Here is a 17,477-nt window from a genome sequence, read left to right as displayed (position 1 = left end):
ACTGCGTGGTATTCGACAGAGTACGAGTATTTCGAATACCGTAGTATTCGATCAAATACCTACTAGAACTAGATCGATTACTACTTGCTCATCTCTAATAAGCACCCCAAAATGGTGACTTTGAGGAATGACTTGCATTTTTTTTTTTTTCCCAAACAGAAGTCTTCATCTTTCTACATCAACAGGAAAATAAAAATCCACTGCCAAAAATGGGAGCCGCTCGCTTCTTTTTTTCCGCTAGCTATTCCAGCCATGCTCCCCTGGTAAATGCTCCCTCTCCAAGGGTGAAGCCTTCAGGCCGTTCCCACCTCTTCCTCTTTCTCGGGTACCTTTTGCACCACGGTCCTCCCTGATGCAGCATGTCTGAAGTCATTTAGTCTCAGATTTCTGCCAGGCCTAAGCTGCATTTAGCCCTGCTGGGCTCTAGTAAAGTGCTACTTTTCCCCTGCAGTTCAGGCTTTGTTGCCTGCCTCTAGGTGCTATGGCAGAGCGGTAGAGGGTTATGCGCGAGTGGGAGGGGCCTAATTTCCTGCTCATGAGAAATCTTGAGAGGGCTTTTTAGGGGCTTTGTCAAAGCTTCCCCTTACTGCTCTGAGCTGTGCAAATTAGGCTTTTTTTGGGGGATACTTCCCCTCCTGCTATAGGTGGTGGTCTGCCCTCTTGAGGGAATTAATGTAACATATAGTATTCCACCCATCTGTACTCCCACTACAGCCCTTTCCTTGCTACAGTGGCCCCTATTCTCTGGCACAGGCTCATATTGTCTAAAATCTCTGACTAAAGGCCGTTTACATCAGGCTTCTCTCCTGTGTTCAGGCTGGATAAAGTTCTCTATTACAGTCCCATAGGCCTCCCCTTTGGCCACTTCCTCACAAAACAACTTCTTGTGAAGTGGCGGCCTGCCTCCCTGAGTCCGAGCCAAGTACCTTCCTGCCACGCAGGATTCCATGCAGCCTACATGGGACCCCCTCTGCATGAGGCTGAGTTTTCAGACCCTTCTTTTGGTGGCTCCCTTCCCTCACAACAGACACTGACCTTGTTTGGGACCCTGTTAAGCTTCCCCTCTATAGAGCAGTAACTGGAATGGAGCTGATTATATTCTGGTGCCACACTTAAGGTCTCCCACGCTTTTTGTGCCTCAATGCCTGTATGTGTTTTTACAGTCCGCATCGCTGTGTGCCCCCTTTCAGTTCCTGTTACAGTGAACTGTGCCAATGTAACATTCTGAGAGAGAAACATTATCCCAGCTCAGGCATGGATTAGTGTGATCCATAGAGTCCTAGAATGGTGTACGGCTGAATGCCTAACTTCCAACCTCCAGACACTCCTGGTCTAATACTTGGAGCCGTATTTGAACAAGACAGAGGAGAGAAACCATAAGAATAAGCAAGATGGTGAAGGGATTCTTCTTGTTAAGTAATTTCTGTATAGTCATTAGGCCTTCTGTTGGAAGTAGGCCATCGGTTCCTTGCTGTCTAGGCTAACTTGGGGAGCTTTTCCAGTTCCTTGTTGTCACAGGTTTTTCTCTAAGTAAACCTTAGTGGCCTACTACTGCCTGACTGTTGCTCAGGAGTTAGACCACTGGTATTGTGAACCAGGGTGTTGCAAGTTCAGAGGTTGCTGGGATTTTCATCCCTGCATCTGACTCCCTCACCTACCCTTGTTCTCCTCAAGCAACTAAGTTGTCTGGACAGGCACTTGCAGCAGTATTTCATCTGAATTGACATGTCTTTATTAGTTGTCATCTTCCTTCGCCTCCTCCCCATGAGCCAGTGGGGCCTCGCTGAACCATCCTGACATTCTCTTTTGAGGGGAAGGATCTAATGAGCTGTTTACATGACCTTGGTTCAGTTACGCTCCTGTCTGGTTCAGACGTCAGGTTCTCTGTCCTCTTCTCACATTCCTTTCTGGAGGCAGTCATCCAGAGCCTCAGCTGTCCTCTATTCCCAGTCTTGCTTGTTCGGAGATCCTCTGTCTTTTGTCTTCCTTTAGTCCCAGGATTGGACCATCAGAGTTCCCCAGCATTCTGCAGTGTTATTGTGGAATGATCTGCTTGATTGTAGCCTTCTTTTAGTCTTCGGCTATGACCCTTACAGTTTTTGGGCTTGTTGACCTGTTCCAGCCCTCTTTATACTACACTTCCCCTTTGCTGGTGTGTAGTGCTCCTATTCTGCTAAGACTCCAGCAGCGTGTCCCTCGGTCAGCCAATCCAGCCTGACTCCTGGTTCAGCGGTGACCTCCTCAGTTGCTGTCAGGTCTAGGTGCCTCTTAGCCCATTCCCTGCACCTTGGGGTTGGTGGTAGGTGTGTCTACCTCTTGTCTGGCCTCTCCGTGGAAGAAAGCCTCCCATATCTTACCAGTTCCTGCTAGTCAAACCTGATTATGGCGATCTTAGGAAGGATGTTCTTAGGAGGCCATAAGGGGAGATCACAAGGAGGCCATAAAGGGATTCTCATAGTGGGCAGCATTTGGGGTCTCCTTGTGGACTCCACTTATGACTTCCTTGTGGTCTCCTTCATTATCTACCTCCTGTTTATGGGCCAAGACTCTGTCCCCCCCCCCCCCCCCCAGCTCCTTGTGGTCAGGCCTGAACTTGCATACCTCCCTATGCTGTGTGCCTTCTTTCTGATTGAGGTCTGTTCCTTGGTCCCTTCATAAATTTCAGCTGAATTGTGGGTTCACTGTTCCTGCAAAGTGGTGTTTTGTTTTTTTTTTTCTTTTGGCCTCTGGGTCTCTCTGGATTGAGTGGGTTAGTGTCAGTATTGGCGTTTACCCACTGACCCAGTATATGTTGTTCATGTCTCCCCAAGGGTGCCCCGCATTTTAGATACTAATGCCTTATTTGGTACCATCTTGGCTACCATATGGGCCTGATCCTAGCCCTCTCTACCCTTCACCAAAGGCCTCCAATCATGTACCTCTGTGGCTTTTGCAGCCTACTTTAGTCCAGAAGGCCTTGTGAACGACAACCTTTACGGCATTTATCTCCTGAGGGCCTTGGCTTTAGTATCTTATGACATTTTGAAAATCCTAGCTGGTTCTCCATTTTATCCAGTAAATCCTATGGTTCCAGTTGGTCCCCTCATTCTTTGGCAATCTAATGTTTGTGTCCTCTAGGATGGCATTGGTATTCTCACCAGATGCTGCCGGTCCAGTACAGGCTTCCTCTTCTTTCTCTGAGGTTTGGGCTGATCCATCTCTTCTGCTGTTAATCAACTGCAGGGCGTTTTCTCTTCCCACCCTCTGGGACTACTTTAGGATGTACTGTGGATGGTCCACTAATGATATAAATGAGAAGTGGATTTTTTTACTTACCGTAAAATATATATATTTTTTTTCCCTAGAAGGAAAAAATAGCAAAATGCCGTATTTTTAGGCTGATTCTGTCTTGAAAAACCCATTGAAATCAATAGGAGGAGAAAAAACATGACTCGTTTTTTATGCAGTTTTTGCAATAACTGCATCAACATTCTCAAGCACTTTAAGGGAAGTTTCCTGGTCCATACAAAGTGCTGGGGGCAAACAAACGTGGTAAAAAACTGCAATGAAAAATGCGTCAAAAAACTTTCCTAATCTTTGAAGCATATTTTTTCAGCCTGCAAAAAAAACCCTCTGTGAACATACCCTTAGGTGTTACAGGCTGTCTTATACAATGCCTCCCCTGATTATGACACCACCAATTACTTAGTAGCAAGGACTGCCATGCTCACTAGAAGGCCTTCATACTCAAACCTGATCATTGTTGGATCCAAGTAGAACCTAGATTCTTTGCTAAAGATGATGGTTTCAGTTGATATCAGCCCAGGCTTCTCAGTCACGACCACCCTGCAAACTAATCCAGTGGTGGCTGACTAAGCAATGGTAGGACATGTAATAGGCGCAGTGACACCTAATTTCCTTCTCTAAGTGTTTGGAAATGCCCAGGCAGAGGCAAGGGTGTGTGAGGAAGGTGCCACTTGTGTCTAGATGGTAGACGCATGCTGCTAGACTATTCAAACAATCCTCTCTACTGGTGGTCTGTCTGGCACAACTGGAGACTGTTGACTGTATATGCCCTTATGTATCCACTCTCTCAACACCTCCTAACAGTTAGGTCAGTATAGCTGAGATGGTGGGCAGTTTATCAAAACAGTTATTCTGCTTCACTCAGTACATTAATATGCCCAGTTTACAAACTTTTAGAAGTTGCATATGTCTTTGAGTGCATCTTAGAGGCATGTCTAGTAGTCAGTGATCTCTCATGAAGAGGAGCACTACCAAAAAGTAGCACTTGAGTGTTTGGTTTTTTTTTGAGTTTTTTTTTTTTCTTTTTCTTTTTTCTAAATCTGTAAAGGCATTAGGGACAGCACTTGTATGCCCTCTTGTGGCAAGCCCCAGTTTCTAACCAGACCACACGTGTGATCATTTACATATCTTGTGACTGAGACCTAATCAACTGCAGGGTTAGAAAACACTCCAAAATTTCTGGAATGCATTTGGTCGCATAATAATCATATATTGGCATTTTTGTCTATTGGATATGGTGGAATATGACTATTTGGTTTTATGAGGACACCTTGTGGCCTTGAAACACGAAAAAAGGTGTGTGTGTGTGTGTGTGTGTGTGTGTGTGTGTGTGTGTGTGTGTGTGTGGTTTTTTTTTTTCTGTTAAAATATATAGCATTTAATATTTTGGGTTATAGTGGACATGCTCCTGTCTGGTAAGGTTTATGACACAATTTCTTACAAGAGCTCCCTTACTTGCTCCACATTCTTATATACGCACTTGTTTTGAGCTTTACAGCTCTGGAATGTCATTCTCCTTTTCCGAGCTGAAAGCATAGGTCTGAATAACTTCTTATCTCTTTACCTCATTCTATAATAAGTAAAGAACCAGGTATAAAACCAAACATAACAAGCAATATGACCAAGGTTATTTTCCATGAAGCTTGCCAGTATTACGTAACTCTGGTGAATGATCTCGTGTTCATCAGAAAGCTTTCCTTCTATTCTCAGAATGTTTAGCAGCGGAGTGCTGCATGGACCAAAGATCTGTTATGTGGGTCATCCTATAAATACACCACCTTTATGTCTGTAAACCTAGTCCACGCACATGGGGCCACTTTCTACGTTCACACAGCTGAATTTTTCGTAGCTGAAAAATTCAGCTTCAGGCCAAGGCTCCATGTATTTGACCACAGCAGAAATTCATTCTGGGTTTTCCTGCACCGCTTTGCACAAAGTTTTAACTGCTTCCATTATACCTGTGGAAATGCAGGTGGTTTTCCTATAGGTATATTTGGGATGCTTCAATTACCAAAACCAGTCAGTCCGTTGGTCGTTCAGGGTCTTTGAGGAAGGGGAGGGGGTCATTGTTACAGCATTCCACCAAAAAAAAAAAAAAAATTTGCAAAAATTCTACATTTCCGGGGTTTTTTTTTCTGTCAAGACGGGGTGCTGAGTGCACATTAACGAGAAATTAAAATTTAACTTTTTTTCTTTTAGCAAATGGCTGCAATGAAACAAAGAGTGAAAAATTTAAAAGGGTCTGAATACTTTCAGTACCCACTGTACATGGACCCCAGTGGTGGTGTGATAGTCTAAAAAGATACGTTCCCCCTTAAAAAAACAAAAAAACTAAACGAAAACATATAGAAATAAATGTAAGGCAAAGCAGGAATAAGATCATTTCTGATAATACACTTCGACATAAATCACGTGGATCTGATAATACACTTCGACATTATAAATCACGTGGATCGGAAATAACACCATTATGCAAGGTATAACTTTCATTACTGTACTGTACTAAGCTGAGTACATCAAGGGCAATAATAATTAGAGATGAGCGAACACTAAAATGTTCGAGGTTCGAAATTCGATTCGAACAGCCGCTCACTGTTCGAGTGTTCGAATGGGTTTCGAACCCCATTATAGTCTATGGGGAACATAAACTCGTTAAGGGGGAAACCCAAATTCGTGTCTGGAGGGTCACCAAGTCCACTATGACACCCCAGGAAATGATACCAACACCCTGGAATGACACTGGGACAGCAGGGGAAGCATGTCTGGGGGCATAAAAGTCACTTTATTTCATGGAAATCCCTGTCAGTTTGCGATTTTCGCAAGCTAACTTTTCCCCATAGAAATGCATTGGCCAGTGCTGATTGGCCAGAGTACGGAACTCGACCAATCAGCGCTGGCTCTGCTGGAGGAGGCGGAGTCTAAGATCGCTCCACACCAGTCTCCATTCAGGTCCGACCTTAGACATTAAGACTAGGTCCGACTAGGTCTAGGTCCGACCTTAGACCTTAGACTAGTGCACCCTCGGCTCTGCTACATCAGATTGCTACATCTGATGTAGCAGTGCCGAGTGTGCATCAGATGTGTAGTTGAGCTGGCAGAGCCAGCGCTGATTGGCCGAAGGCTGGCCAATGCATTCCTATGCGAATGCAGACTTAGCAGTGCTGAGTCAGTTTTGCTCAACTACACATCTGATGCACACTCGGCACTGCTACATCAGATGTAGCAATCTGATGTAGCAGAGCCGAGGGTGCACTAGAACCCCTGTGCAAACTCAGTTCACGCTAATAGAATGCATTGGCCAGCGCTGATTGGCCAATGCATTCTATTAGCCCGATGAAGTAGAGCTGAATGTGTGTGCTAAGCACACACATTCAGCACTGCTTCATCACGCCAATACAATGCATTAGCCAGTGCTGATTGGCCAGAGTATGGAATTCGGCCAATCAGCGCTGGCTCTGCTGGAGGAGGCGGAGTCTAAGGTCGGACCTGAATGGAGACTGGTGTGGAGCGATCTTAGACTCCGCCTCCTCCAGCAGAGCCAGCGCTGATTGGCCGAATTCCGTACTCTGGCCAATCAGCACTGGCTAATGCATTGTATTGGCGTGATGAAGCAGTGCTGAATGTGTGTGCTTAGCACACACATTCAGCTCTACTTCATCGGGCTAATAGAATGCATTGGCCAGCGCTGATTGGCCGAATTTCGTACTCTGGCCAATCAGCACTGGCTAATGCATTGTATTGGCGTGATGAAGCAGTGCTGAATGTGTGTGCTTAGCACACACATTCAGCTCTACTTCATCGGGCTAATAGAATGCATTGGCCAATCAGCGCTGGCCAATGCATTCTATTAGCGTGAACTGAGTTTGCACAGGGGTTCTAGTGCACCCTCGGCTCTGCTACATCAGATTGCTACATCTGATGTAGCAGTGCCGAGTGTGCATCAGATGTGTAGTTGAGCAAAACTGACTCAGCACTGCTAAGTCTCTGCATTCGCATAGGAATGCATTGGCCAGCCTTCGGCCAATCAGCGCTGGCTCTGCCGGAGGAGGCGGAGTCTAAGGTCGGACCTGAATGGAGACTGGTGTGGAGCGATCTTAGACTCCGCCTCCTCCAGCAGAGCCAGCGCTGATTGGTCGAGTTCCGTACTGTGGCCAATCAGCGCTGGCCAATGCATTCTATTAGCCCGATGAAGTAGAGCTGAATGTGTGTGCTTAGCACACACATTCAGCTCTACTTCATCAGGCTAATAGAATACATTGGCCAATCAGCGCTGGCCAATGCATTCTATTAGCTTGATGAAGCAGAGTGTGCACAAGGGTTCAAGCGCACCCTCTGCTCTGATGTAGCAGAGCTGAGGGTGCACAAGGGTTCAAGTGCACCCTCGGCTCTCCTACATCAGAGCCGAGGGTGCGCTTGAACCCTTGTGCAGCCTCGGCTCTGCTACATCAGAGCCGAGGGTGCGCTTGAACCCTTGTGCACACTCTGCTTCATCAAGCTAATAGAATGCATTGGCCAGCACTGATTGGCCAGAGTACGGAATTCGGCCAATCAGCGCTGGCCAATGCATCCCTATGGGAAAAAGTTTATCTCACAAAAATCACAATTACACACCCGATAGAGCCCCAAAAAGTTATTTTTAATAACATTCCCCCCTAAATAAAGGTTATCCCTAGCTATCCCTGCCTGTACAGCTATCCCTGTCTCATAGTCACAAAGTTCACATTCTCATATGACCCGGATTTGAAATCCACTATTCGTCTAAAATGGAGGTCACCTGTTTTCGGCAGCCAATGACTTTTTCCAATTTTTTTCAATGCCCCCGGTGTCGTAGTTCCTGTCCCACCTCCCCTGCGCTGTTATTGGTGCAAAAAAGGCGCCAGGGAAGGTGGGAGGGGAATCGAATTTTGGCGCACTTTACCACGTGGTGTTCGATTCGATTCGAACATGGCGAACACCCTGATATCCGATCGAACATGTGTTCGATAGAACACTGTTCGCTCATCTCTAATAATAATGCAAACTGTGAAAGTGATTAACTCCTTCCCACCAAGGGCATTTTTTTGATTTTCGTTATTGACCCTCCCCCCTTCCAAACCCCATAATTTTTTTTTTTTTAATTTCTCTGCCCTCAGAGCCATATGAGGACTTAATGTTTGCGGGACAAATTGTTCTTCATGATGCCACCATTAATCTGTACAATGTACTGGGAAGCTGGAAAAAAAAAAAATCAGAATGGGGGGGATATGAAGAAAAAGTGCATTACTGTGCTTTTCTTATGGGATTCATTTTTACGGCGTTCACGGTGCAGACAAATTGTATCTATCTTCTATGTTTTGGTACGATTCCGGGGATGCCAAATTTATATGATTTTATTTACATTTTAACCCCTTAACAATAATCCAAAATTGTGCCAAAATTTTACGGGGCCGGGTGCACTTTTTAGTTATACCATTTTGGGGAATTGCTTTTGCTTTGATCTTTTTTTTTATTCAAATTTTTATCAGAGTCAAAACAGTGGAAAAAAATGGCGGTTTGGCACTTTTGACTTTTTTTTTTTCCTCACTACGGCCTTTACCGTATAGGAAAAATATTTTTAGTGATTTGTAGAGCGGGTGATTTCGGACACAGGGATACCTAATGTGTCTGTGTTTCACAGTATTTAACTACTTTTATATGTGTTCTAGGCAAATGAGTGTGATTTGAATTTTTAATACTTTTTCATTTTTATTTTGTATTTATTAGACACCCTAGGGGTCTTGAACTCTGGGTTACCAATTTAGAGCAGTTTTTTGACTGTTAGGCCAGGTTTACATCTGCGTTCAGTATTACGTTTGGGGAGTCTGCTTGTGGTCCGTGTGCTTTCATTCCAAGCGGACTTCCCAAACGAAATACTGAACGCAGATGTGAACCAAGCCTTAGAATTGTACTAAGCTTCATTACTTATGATCCTTTTAACATGTTCCTGCTGCTGTGTCATCCAAATAATATCCAGGGAGGTGTATCATGATCCTTGACTGCATACATTGTAAAAATATTTTTGCTGCATGGAAGGACAAATGTTAGATAAGAATTAATGGTTATTACTCTTGGTCTACGCATGTGCTCAACTTATGGAGCAAAGGTCTCCAGAACCAGGAAGGGATGGTCATGGTCTAATCTTCCGCTGAATTAAAAAAAAAAAAAAAACATTTTTCAAGAGATATTCAGTAAATTCAGGTATCATCTGTACATTTTCTGAAATGACTGTTCGGAGGTAATGGAGTATAGAAACCAAGTGGATTACAGCAGCTTTTTTCTGCTATGCTACAAGGAGCCATGACCAGGCACTCTCATATGGAAGTATGGCCTAGTAAAGCTTTCTGGGATTTCTGATTACATTTTTTTCAGGATTTTTCCATTAAACAATTGCCAAGGAAATAGTCATGGACCGTTTGGATGTATTAGGGGAAAATGAAGCATTACAGCAATTCTTTGAAGGTAATTTTTTTTCCACGATAATTGATATATAATTTTTTTCCAGTTATTTTGTCTTTTCTTTAGTAATTCTTCACACTTTTAAGAAATCTCTGTACTTCTAAATGATTGTATGTTATACCTGGGAATATATCAGCTGGCTATAGTGCATATGATCAAAAATAACTAAATTTAGAAAATTCATATTTAACATTATATTCTGTAAGAGTCTGTTCACATTAGCATAATGGTTTTTCTTAAAAGAACTTAGACATCTTTTCATAGATTCCTTTTAAAATGGGTCTCCATGAATCCTGAAAAACACATCATGGCTTTTAGGAGACAATACCTTCATAATGCAGAACCATATGGAAGCATACAAAGTGCCTACAGCTCTGTAATATAAAGCTGCTTTGACTCCATGTGCTTCCATACAGCTTCCATGTATATGACTTTGCCATGTGTATGATGCCTAAGTTTTTTTATACTTTACCTCTGTTTAGGATACAATGCTGGAACTGGAAAAACAAAATGGGCATGAAAAATTTCCTTCACATATGCCTTTATTCATTCCCGGACACATTTATTTCTGCTGTGTTGTGAATGTGATTTGATGAAATTCAAGTAAATTGCAGGAAAATGGTATGGTCTTTAGGACTTGCTGCATGTTGTTACGCATGACATTGCTGAAACATCTGTTGGCTTATGTAAAGAGTAGAGGAGGGGTAAACTATGAAGATTAGTTTTGGACTGAATTTGTTCAGATTGAACCAGAAGTGCAATTAGATTACTCTGGGCTCTATCCAGAGTATAACAGTTGGAGGCGCAGTGGAGATGTAAAAATAAATAAAAATAAATAATAATAATAAATTTCCCTCACCTCTTCTGGGCCTCCTTGCAGTGTGCTGTGCTCTATGGGTCAACTTCTGGTCTCTACCGATTTCCTGGGTGACTTCTTGTGCCCTGGGGTCACTGCTGATGCCTGTGATTGGGCATCAGCAGTCACATGGGTTATGCTAAGTGTCATGAAACATTTGGAAGATTCTAGTAACAAGTCAATGACCCAAAACGAAAAAGCAAGTCTACATCTGAATGACTGAGTTAAAAGAAGAAACTCATGTCTTACATTAGTCTAGTCATTATTTTTGCTTAGCTTCTGTGCATTTAACAAAGTTGACAGAAATCAAAAGCACAATGGAATAAAATAAAAGTACTATATCCTAATAAAGAAAAAAATGCCTCTTTCTCCACTTAGCTCTACTTCCCTTACTCCTCTGGTTCCTAATTTACTTTCTCAGCTAAATCAGTCTTAATATAAGAATAGCCTATCTATTCATTAAGTGCTTAGGTTACTTTCTATCCATGTTAGTCTATGAAGAGGGGAGAGGCAGCAGGAGATGTCAGCTACTGGAAGGAGACCACAAAGATGAGGCTGCTGTTGCATCTAGTAAGTGTTGTAGCTCTCCACAGTGCTTCCCTATAATATTCTCCATACTGTTGCTCCAGCTTCTCTTTGTGTTTGTGAAAGACAGATATAGCGGAGCAGGATCTCCTCTTCTTTTGTGTGCTGTGTATGTGAGTTATTATAGTAGCTAACATTGTATGGTAAGGACCAAAGCCTCCATGGACCCTGGAATACTGCTGTACAGGGAGAAAGATGAAGGGGGTTCTACCCCTATATTATCTGGATTGTTGACAGATTACACATTAGGTTCAGTGGTTCAGGTGTATTAAAATGGTCTAAAAACTTAGTTGCCACAGCAACCAATCACAATGTAGCTTTCATATGCAAAAGCAGAATCTAAAATGAAATCTGCGCTATGATTGGTTGCTATGTGCAAAGACCATTATACTTTTACATCATTAAATTATATTAATCAGCTCTACTGACATTAGGTAGGCTCACAGTAGTGTTCAAGTCTCCATAGGAGACTTTGTCCCAGATTCTGATTAAAATTGGTGGCGAGAAGTCCTTTGAGGACTTTTCTCTCTTCCGGTTTCAGTATAAAATTGTTGAAAACCGGCCATAAACCCAGCAGACCTCATTATAGTTTTCATGTGAACCCTGTTTTTCAGTGGACAGGGTTTCCATCTTTTAGGTCCCCATGCGGACCCAAAGGATGGAAATTTGAATGCTAGTGTGAATCTAGCTTTGAGTCCTAAAAAAAAAAAATATAAGGTATGATTTGAAATGCATCTTTAAGTGTCAGGATGTTGAATACCATAGCTCTTGTTCACCAGTTACATTTAACAGTGTAAGTGGGTAGGCACTGTCAGTGGAGAAATTGTACAGCATATTGCACATACCTCCCAACTTTCAAAGGACTGAAGGATGGACAGAATGTGCGGCGCACAATGCGTGTCACTGCAAGTTTATCCCCACCCCCAATTCCCATCAATTTCTCTTTGTGCGCCTACACAGTATAACACCTCTACAGTCACCCTGACATCGTATGCCGCCTCATTATAATGTCCATCTCCAACTGCCTCCACAGAATAAACTCCCTCTCTTGGTGTGTCCACAGTATAATGTCCACTCCCAGCTCCGCCAGAAAAGTATAATGTCTTTTTCAGTTGCCCAAACCGTTTAATGTCCACCTCCGTTATGGTAATTTTTATTTTGTATCGTGTCGTCGGGGGTGGGGCTATAACCTTTATTAACGGTGTTTTATTAGTGTGGTGGTGGTTTTTTTTTTTAATTTTATTTACACTTTTTTTTAAAAAACTTTTTTTATTATATTTTTTATTTTATTTTTTTCAGATTGTGTCACCATAAAGTCATTAGAGACCTTTTGGGGGCATCTGGTCACTTTTTTTTTTTTTTTTTGTTACAGAGGCTGATTTCCTCTGCAACTGAGGCTGGTAAATTTAGCCTCAGTTGCAAGAGAAATACAGCCTCCTGCACGCTGTATACGCAGTATACAGAGCTGATCTGGGTCCTGTAGGACCCAGCAGCTTTTGCAAGATGCTGCTCCCGGCGGATCACATGACCGCCGGGTCAGAGAGCGGCCGCATCATGGCGGCACCCATAGCCGTGTATACAGCGCTCATTGAGCACTGTATACACAGCAATCGAGGTGGCAGGGAAGGGAATAAACCTTCCCTGACATCTCTCTGGGAGCTCCGGTACGTCCTGTCAGAACTAGGCAACCACTTCCCGGATGTATAAAGTCTATGGGCGGTCCGGAAGTGGTTAAGGTAGCCACTTTCTTATGCTGATTAAGTCCCCAATGCGGACTCTCCAAATGAAAACCCATGCGCAGATGTGAACCGGGCCTTAGAATGTTATATTAGTTATATACTGCTGACATCAACAGCTGCACTGATGCAAATAAAACTTAACGTTTAACAATACATTAAAACTCGTGTCAACAGACATATATAAACATCTAAAAACCTTCCTAGAGGAAAGATTAAGTACAAAGGTGACATGTGCAATATATTCTTTTCAGCTTCGCAACACCTAACGGTGGGAAGAAAAATATCTACACGGTAACATGCACTGTAGGACAATCACCGCACAGTGACCATAAATTACTTAGTCTGTCTGGTATAATATAATATGAAACGGTCTTACCATAGGATGTAAGTAGGTTGTAGGTAGGAGCCAAAAATTGGTGTCGGGCGTAACACAGGAGGATATAAATCCCTCATTTTAACCTACCGATAAGCCCTAGCCCCCAATTGACTCCCGCCCTTACAAGGGCAGTAACAAGCTGTCCCTCAAGGCAAGACCCTATATGTCCCTATCCGTTTCCTGGCACAGTGTTGCACCAATCATCAGGGGACCTTATGCTAAGATGACTGCTATTGACAGACTACTGGTTCTATCCCATAAAGATGCCTACAGTGGTAGGACACCTTCAGAATGAAGAGGCTCTATCCCTCTCACGCTGACTGCAGATGGTAACACTGGCAGGTAGTTATTAGAGATGAGTGAGTACTATTCGAAACAGCAGTTTCGAATAGCACACACCCATAGCAATGAATGGAGCGGGCCGGCACGCAGACAGGCTGGCGTCCTGCCGCTTAACTCCCTGTGTGCCGCTGCGTCCATTCATTCCTATGGGTGCATGCTATTCGAAACTGCCATTTCGAATAGTACTCACTCATCTCTAGTAGTTATGACATACTGTAAGTTAGGGTTATCTCAAACATGGTGTTTTTCCTTTATAAATTACGGTCTTGGCGATGTGCGCGTTTAAGGCTTGTGCATGGGGGTGGGTAGCACTGCATTTTTGCCTGCGCTGAAAAGTCTGGGAGATGGTGGGTTGCTGTGAAGAGGCGCATGATGGTACAGGAGAAGGAGCTGAGGCAGGAAAAGGGGAGGATGAGGCAGAAGTCTCCAAAGTGGTGGAGGCACATGTGGAGGTTTCATGGCTGCTGGTCTAGACTGCAGCGCCAGCAAACTGCAGTATATTTGTCGCACATACATTTAAAAAATTTCAAACCACCCAAGACTGTGGCCTCGATGTGTGAGTTTTTCTAGGCTAGGTAGAAGAGAGAACATTTTGGGCCCTGCTGGCTGTGGCCTGGCTTCGGTGAAGCAGCTGTCCTCTGCCTCTGGACATGCCTCTGCCTCTAGCCACCCTCTTTGGTGCTGCACTTCCCTCCACATCTACACTGCTCTCCCCGCTTGACATCCGCCCTGTCCAGGTCGGGTCAGTGTCCTCGTCGTCCACCACCTCCTCTTCCAATTCCTCTGACAGCTCCACCACCTTCTCCTCTTGCACACCACACATGGCAACAGGCTGCCCTGATGGCAACTCTGTCTTGTCATCGTCGTGACTGAGGGCCGATTTGCTGGTGAACAACAGGAAATAACGGATGCTCCAGTGTTTGTGCATCAGGACACAGCAACTCATCTGTTACCTCTGGTGATTCAGGACGTGGTGGGACAGAGAGAGGGACAGTGGATGGACCTGAAAACAGCTCCTTGGAGGTGGGAAAGGTGGGATTAGGTTGCTGGGAAGAGTGGGCATGTTGTGAGGAAGGAGGACCAGACTGTTGGGTAGGAGGAGAAGTAGGTAGAGGTAGAGGTAGAGGCTGACTGGCTGATGGAGAATGTGCTGGAAGCATTGTCCGCTAGCCATTGTAACACCTCTTCCTGGTGCTCGGGCCTGGTTAGGGTTGTACCCTGCACCCTACTTAATGTGGCCATCAAGCCGGAGACTGTGGGGAAGCGCAATGCTTGCTGCCGCAGAGCAGTAGGCACAGTAGACGCTGTTGGTTGAGCGCAACTTTGCTCCACATCTGCATTTCCACGCCCCCATCCTCGTCCCCATCCCCTTGCGCTAGCCTTATGCATTTTTTGATGTATACTAATGCCCTTTTTAATGCCCTGAGAAAAGCTGGTTTGTACGTATATAGCAGGAGGTAACTGCTCTGTATTCCTGCAAATTTGTGTGTGTGTGTGTGTGTGGGGGGACACCCCAAAGAAAAGCTGGTTTGCACATATATAGCAAGAAGTAACTGCTGTGGATTCCTGCTATTTTGTGTGGGGACACCCCTAACAAAAGCTGGTGTGCACATAAATAGCAACAAGTAACTGTTCTGTATCCTTGTTTTCCACCGTCCGTGGAAAGCTCCACTCCTCTCCCTGCAGTATATAGCTCTGAAAAGAGCTGCTGTTCTTCGGGTTTTCCCTGCCTATCTGAAGCTAATGCCTATCTAGCCCTCAGCAGATATGTTTCTCTCCCTATCTCTGACCACGAATATGGCGGCAGCCGTTCTTATAAATGGGAGGTCACATGTTTTCGGCAGCCAATGGGTTTTTTCAATTTTTTTCACTGCCTCCGTTGTCGTAGTTCCTGTCCCACAGCCCCTGCACAGTTATTGGTGCAAAAAACGCGCCAGGGAATGTGGGAATGGATACAAATTTTTACTACGTTTGCCACGTGGTATTCGATTGGGAACGAATACATCGAACCCCTTGATATTCGATCGAATACCTATTCCATCGAACGGTGTTCGCTCATCTCTACTAAGCACCCTTTTGGCCTATCATAGTGAAAGTTCAGAGTTATCAAGTTTTTGTGTGCCATTTCTCACTCATAGAGAAGATCCTTGTTGCAGCTAAAGTACACCTTGAGGTTAAAGTAGCATTCAGATTATTCATTATTCCTAGTAAAAAGTAATATTTTTTCTGTATGAATTCTTCTTGATCTCTTCTGTGCCCTCATGTAATAGAAACTTTAATAGATTATTCAATTTGACCCAGAACATGACTTCATTTTTACCCTGACTGTTGTCCTCAATAACTCAACAGGCCATCCACTAAAATGTCGTTATCAGTGAAGCTATACGCCCACACCTATACGCCTACAGTACACTCTTACCTGCCTACACCTCTATTCTTGTGATTGTGTATACTCTTGTGAACTCATTGATGCCTTGAAGGCCTCTCACTATAGCATACGTTTGTCCTTGCTCTTTGCTGATCAATGACCTAAATACAGTTGGATAGAGTTATGAAACACTGTATCTGTTGTGCATTGTAACGAGTCACAGCACAGCTTTAATTTCTTTTAGAACACTTGGTAAATAAAAACTGTGCTGGGATTATTTGCAGGTAATGATGCTCTGTATCTACTCCTTTGGACATATTAAGGTTGCATACTATGGACCCTACCTCATGCTTTCAGCTTAACATTATTGATACCTTTACAAACCTGATGAAGGGCTTCCTCGGCCTGAAATATTGCTCATTCTAAGTCATATGATTATGGACTCAAATTCTATGATAGTGTAAAATTTTCAATACAGCTTCATATTGATATGTTATAAAGTAAGCAAGCTCAAAGAAATAATTTGGAGTACGGTCCATCCTTTTCCATTGTTACAATAGAATCCTCATCATTTGCAATGACATTGTTTTGCCTACATTTTGTCTGATACATTATTGCCAAGGGATTCCTGCACACCCATAATTTCCACCTCCAGATTTCCCCCTAGCTCCCCTATAAGTAGTGGCGTAACTAAAGTCTTGTGGGCTCTGGTGAAATCTTTTGTCCAGGGCCCCCTACCTCATCACTACAGCAAATTCTTGATAGTGGTGGTAATGGATGCTAAGGAGTTTAATCAACCTTGGTGTGGTTACAGTAATCTCAGATATGAGTCAGGGGCTAATTATGGTTTCCCAAAATGCGTAAGCTATGTTTTCAATTTTGTCTTGGATCCTTATCAATTGGATGTATTTTAGTCTAATGTGACGTAAAGGTTACATTATAATGTATATGGCATGCTGGAATTTTTTTTTATTACTTTTTAATCTGTGGGTTGCCGTGGCTTATGTGCCAGATGGAACCTGCAAACTCAATACTGATGACAGAGTTTATGGGCCCCCTAAGGCATCTGGGCCTCAATGAAAATGCACCCTCTGCACTCCCTCAAGTTACAACCCTGCCTATGAGAATAAATACCAGTAGTTGTACCACACACCCTGCCACTACTACCTCCACTGTCTATAGTCAAGTATTCCTCCTTTGCTTCTCTTATCACCCAGCTCATCAAAAAGAGGGGGATAGTGAGGAGACTGACTAGGAGAAATAGATTTCTCAGCAGGTGTCTCTTTAGTACCAGGAATCTCTGTCAGTGAAGAAGATGAGGAGGAGGAGCACACAGAAGACAATATCCTCTTGCGAGAGGGACAAGTTAAAGGGGTATTCCCACCTCACATACTCAGCAGTCTTCACTCTTGTAAAATTTTCTTTCTTCCTGGTTTCTTGCATCATTTGGTG

The 17,477-nt window shown here is 43.7% G+C and overlaps 1 protein-coding gene across 1 annotated transcript in view; it reads left to right on the top strand.

Moving 5' to 3' along the window:
- Nucleotides 1–9,611: 9,611 nt before the first annotated feature.
- Nucleotides 9,612–17,477, top strand: part of MYRFL (myelin regulatory factor like) — a 77,620-nt gene continuing 69,754 nt past the window's right edge. Inside the window, exon 1 of the mRNA XM_075274440.1 lies at nt 9,612–9,762. Coding sequence (XP_075130541.1) covers nt 9,708–9,762 — 55 coding nt within the window. The 5' untranslated portion in view covers nt 9,612–9,707. The remainder of the gene's footprint in view (nt 9,763–17,477) is intronic.

The sequence above is a fragment of the Leptodactylus fuscus genome, chromosome 5, assembly GCF_031893055.1.
Source record: "Leptodactylus fuscus isolate aLepFus1 chromosome 5, aLepFus1.hap2, whole genome shotgun sequence".
Lineage (NCBI taxonomy): Eukaryota > Metazoa > Chordata > Amphibia > Anura > Leptodactylidae > Leptodactylus > Leptodactylus fuscus.
Note: the sequence above shows the minus strand (reverse complement) of the source record. Positions and strands in the feature narration are given on the sequence as shown.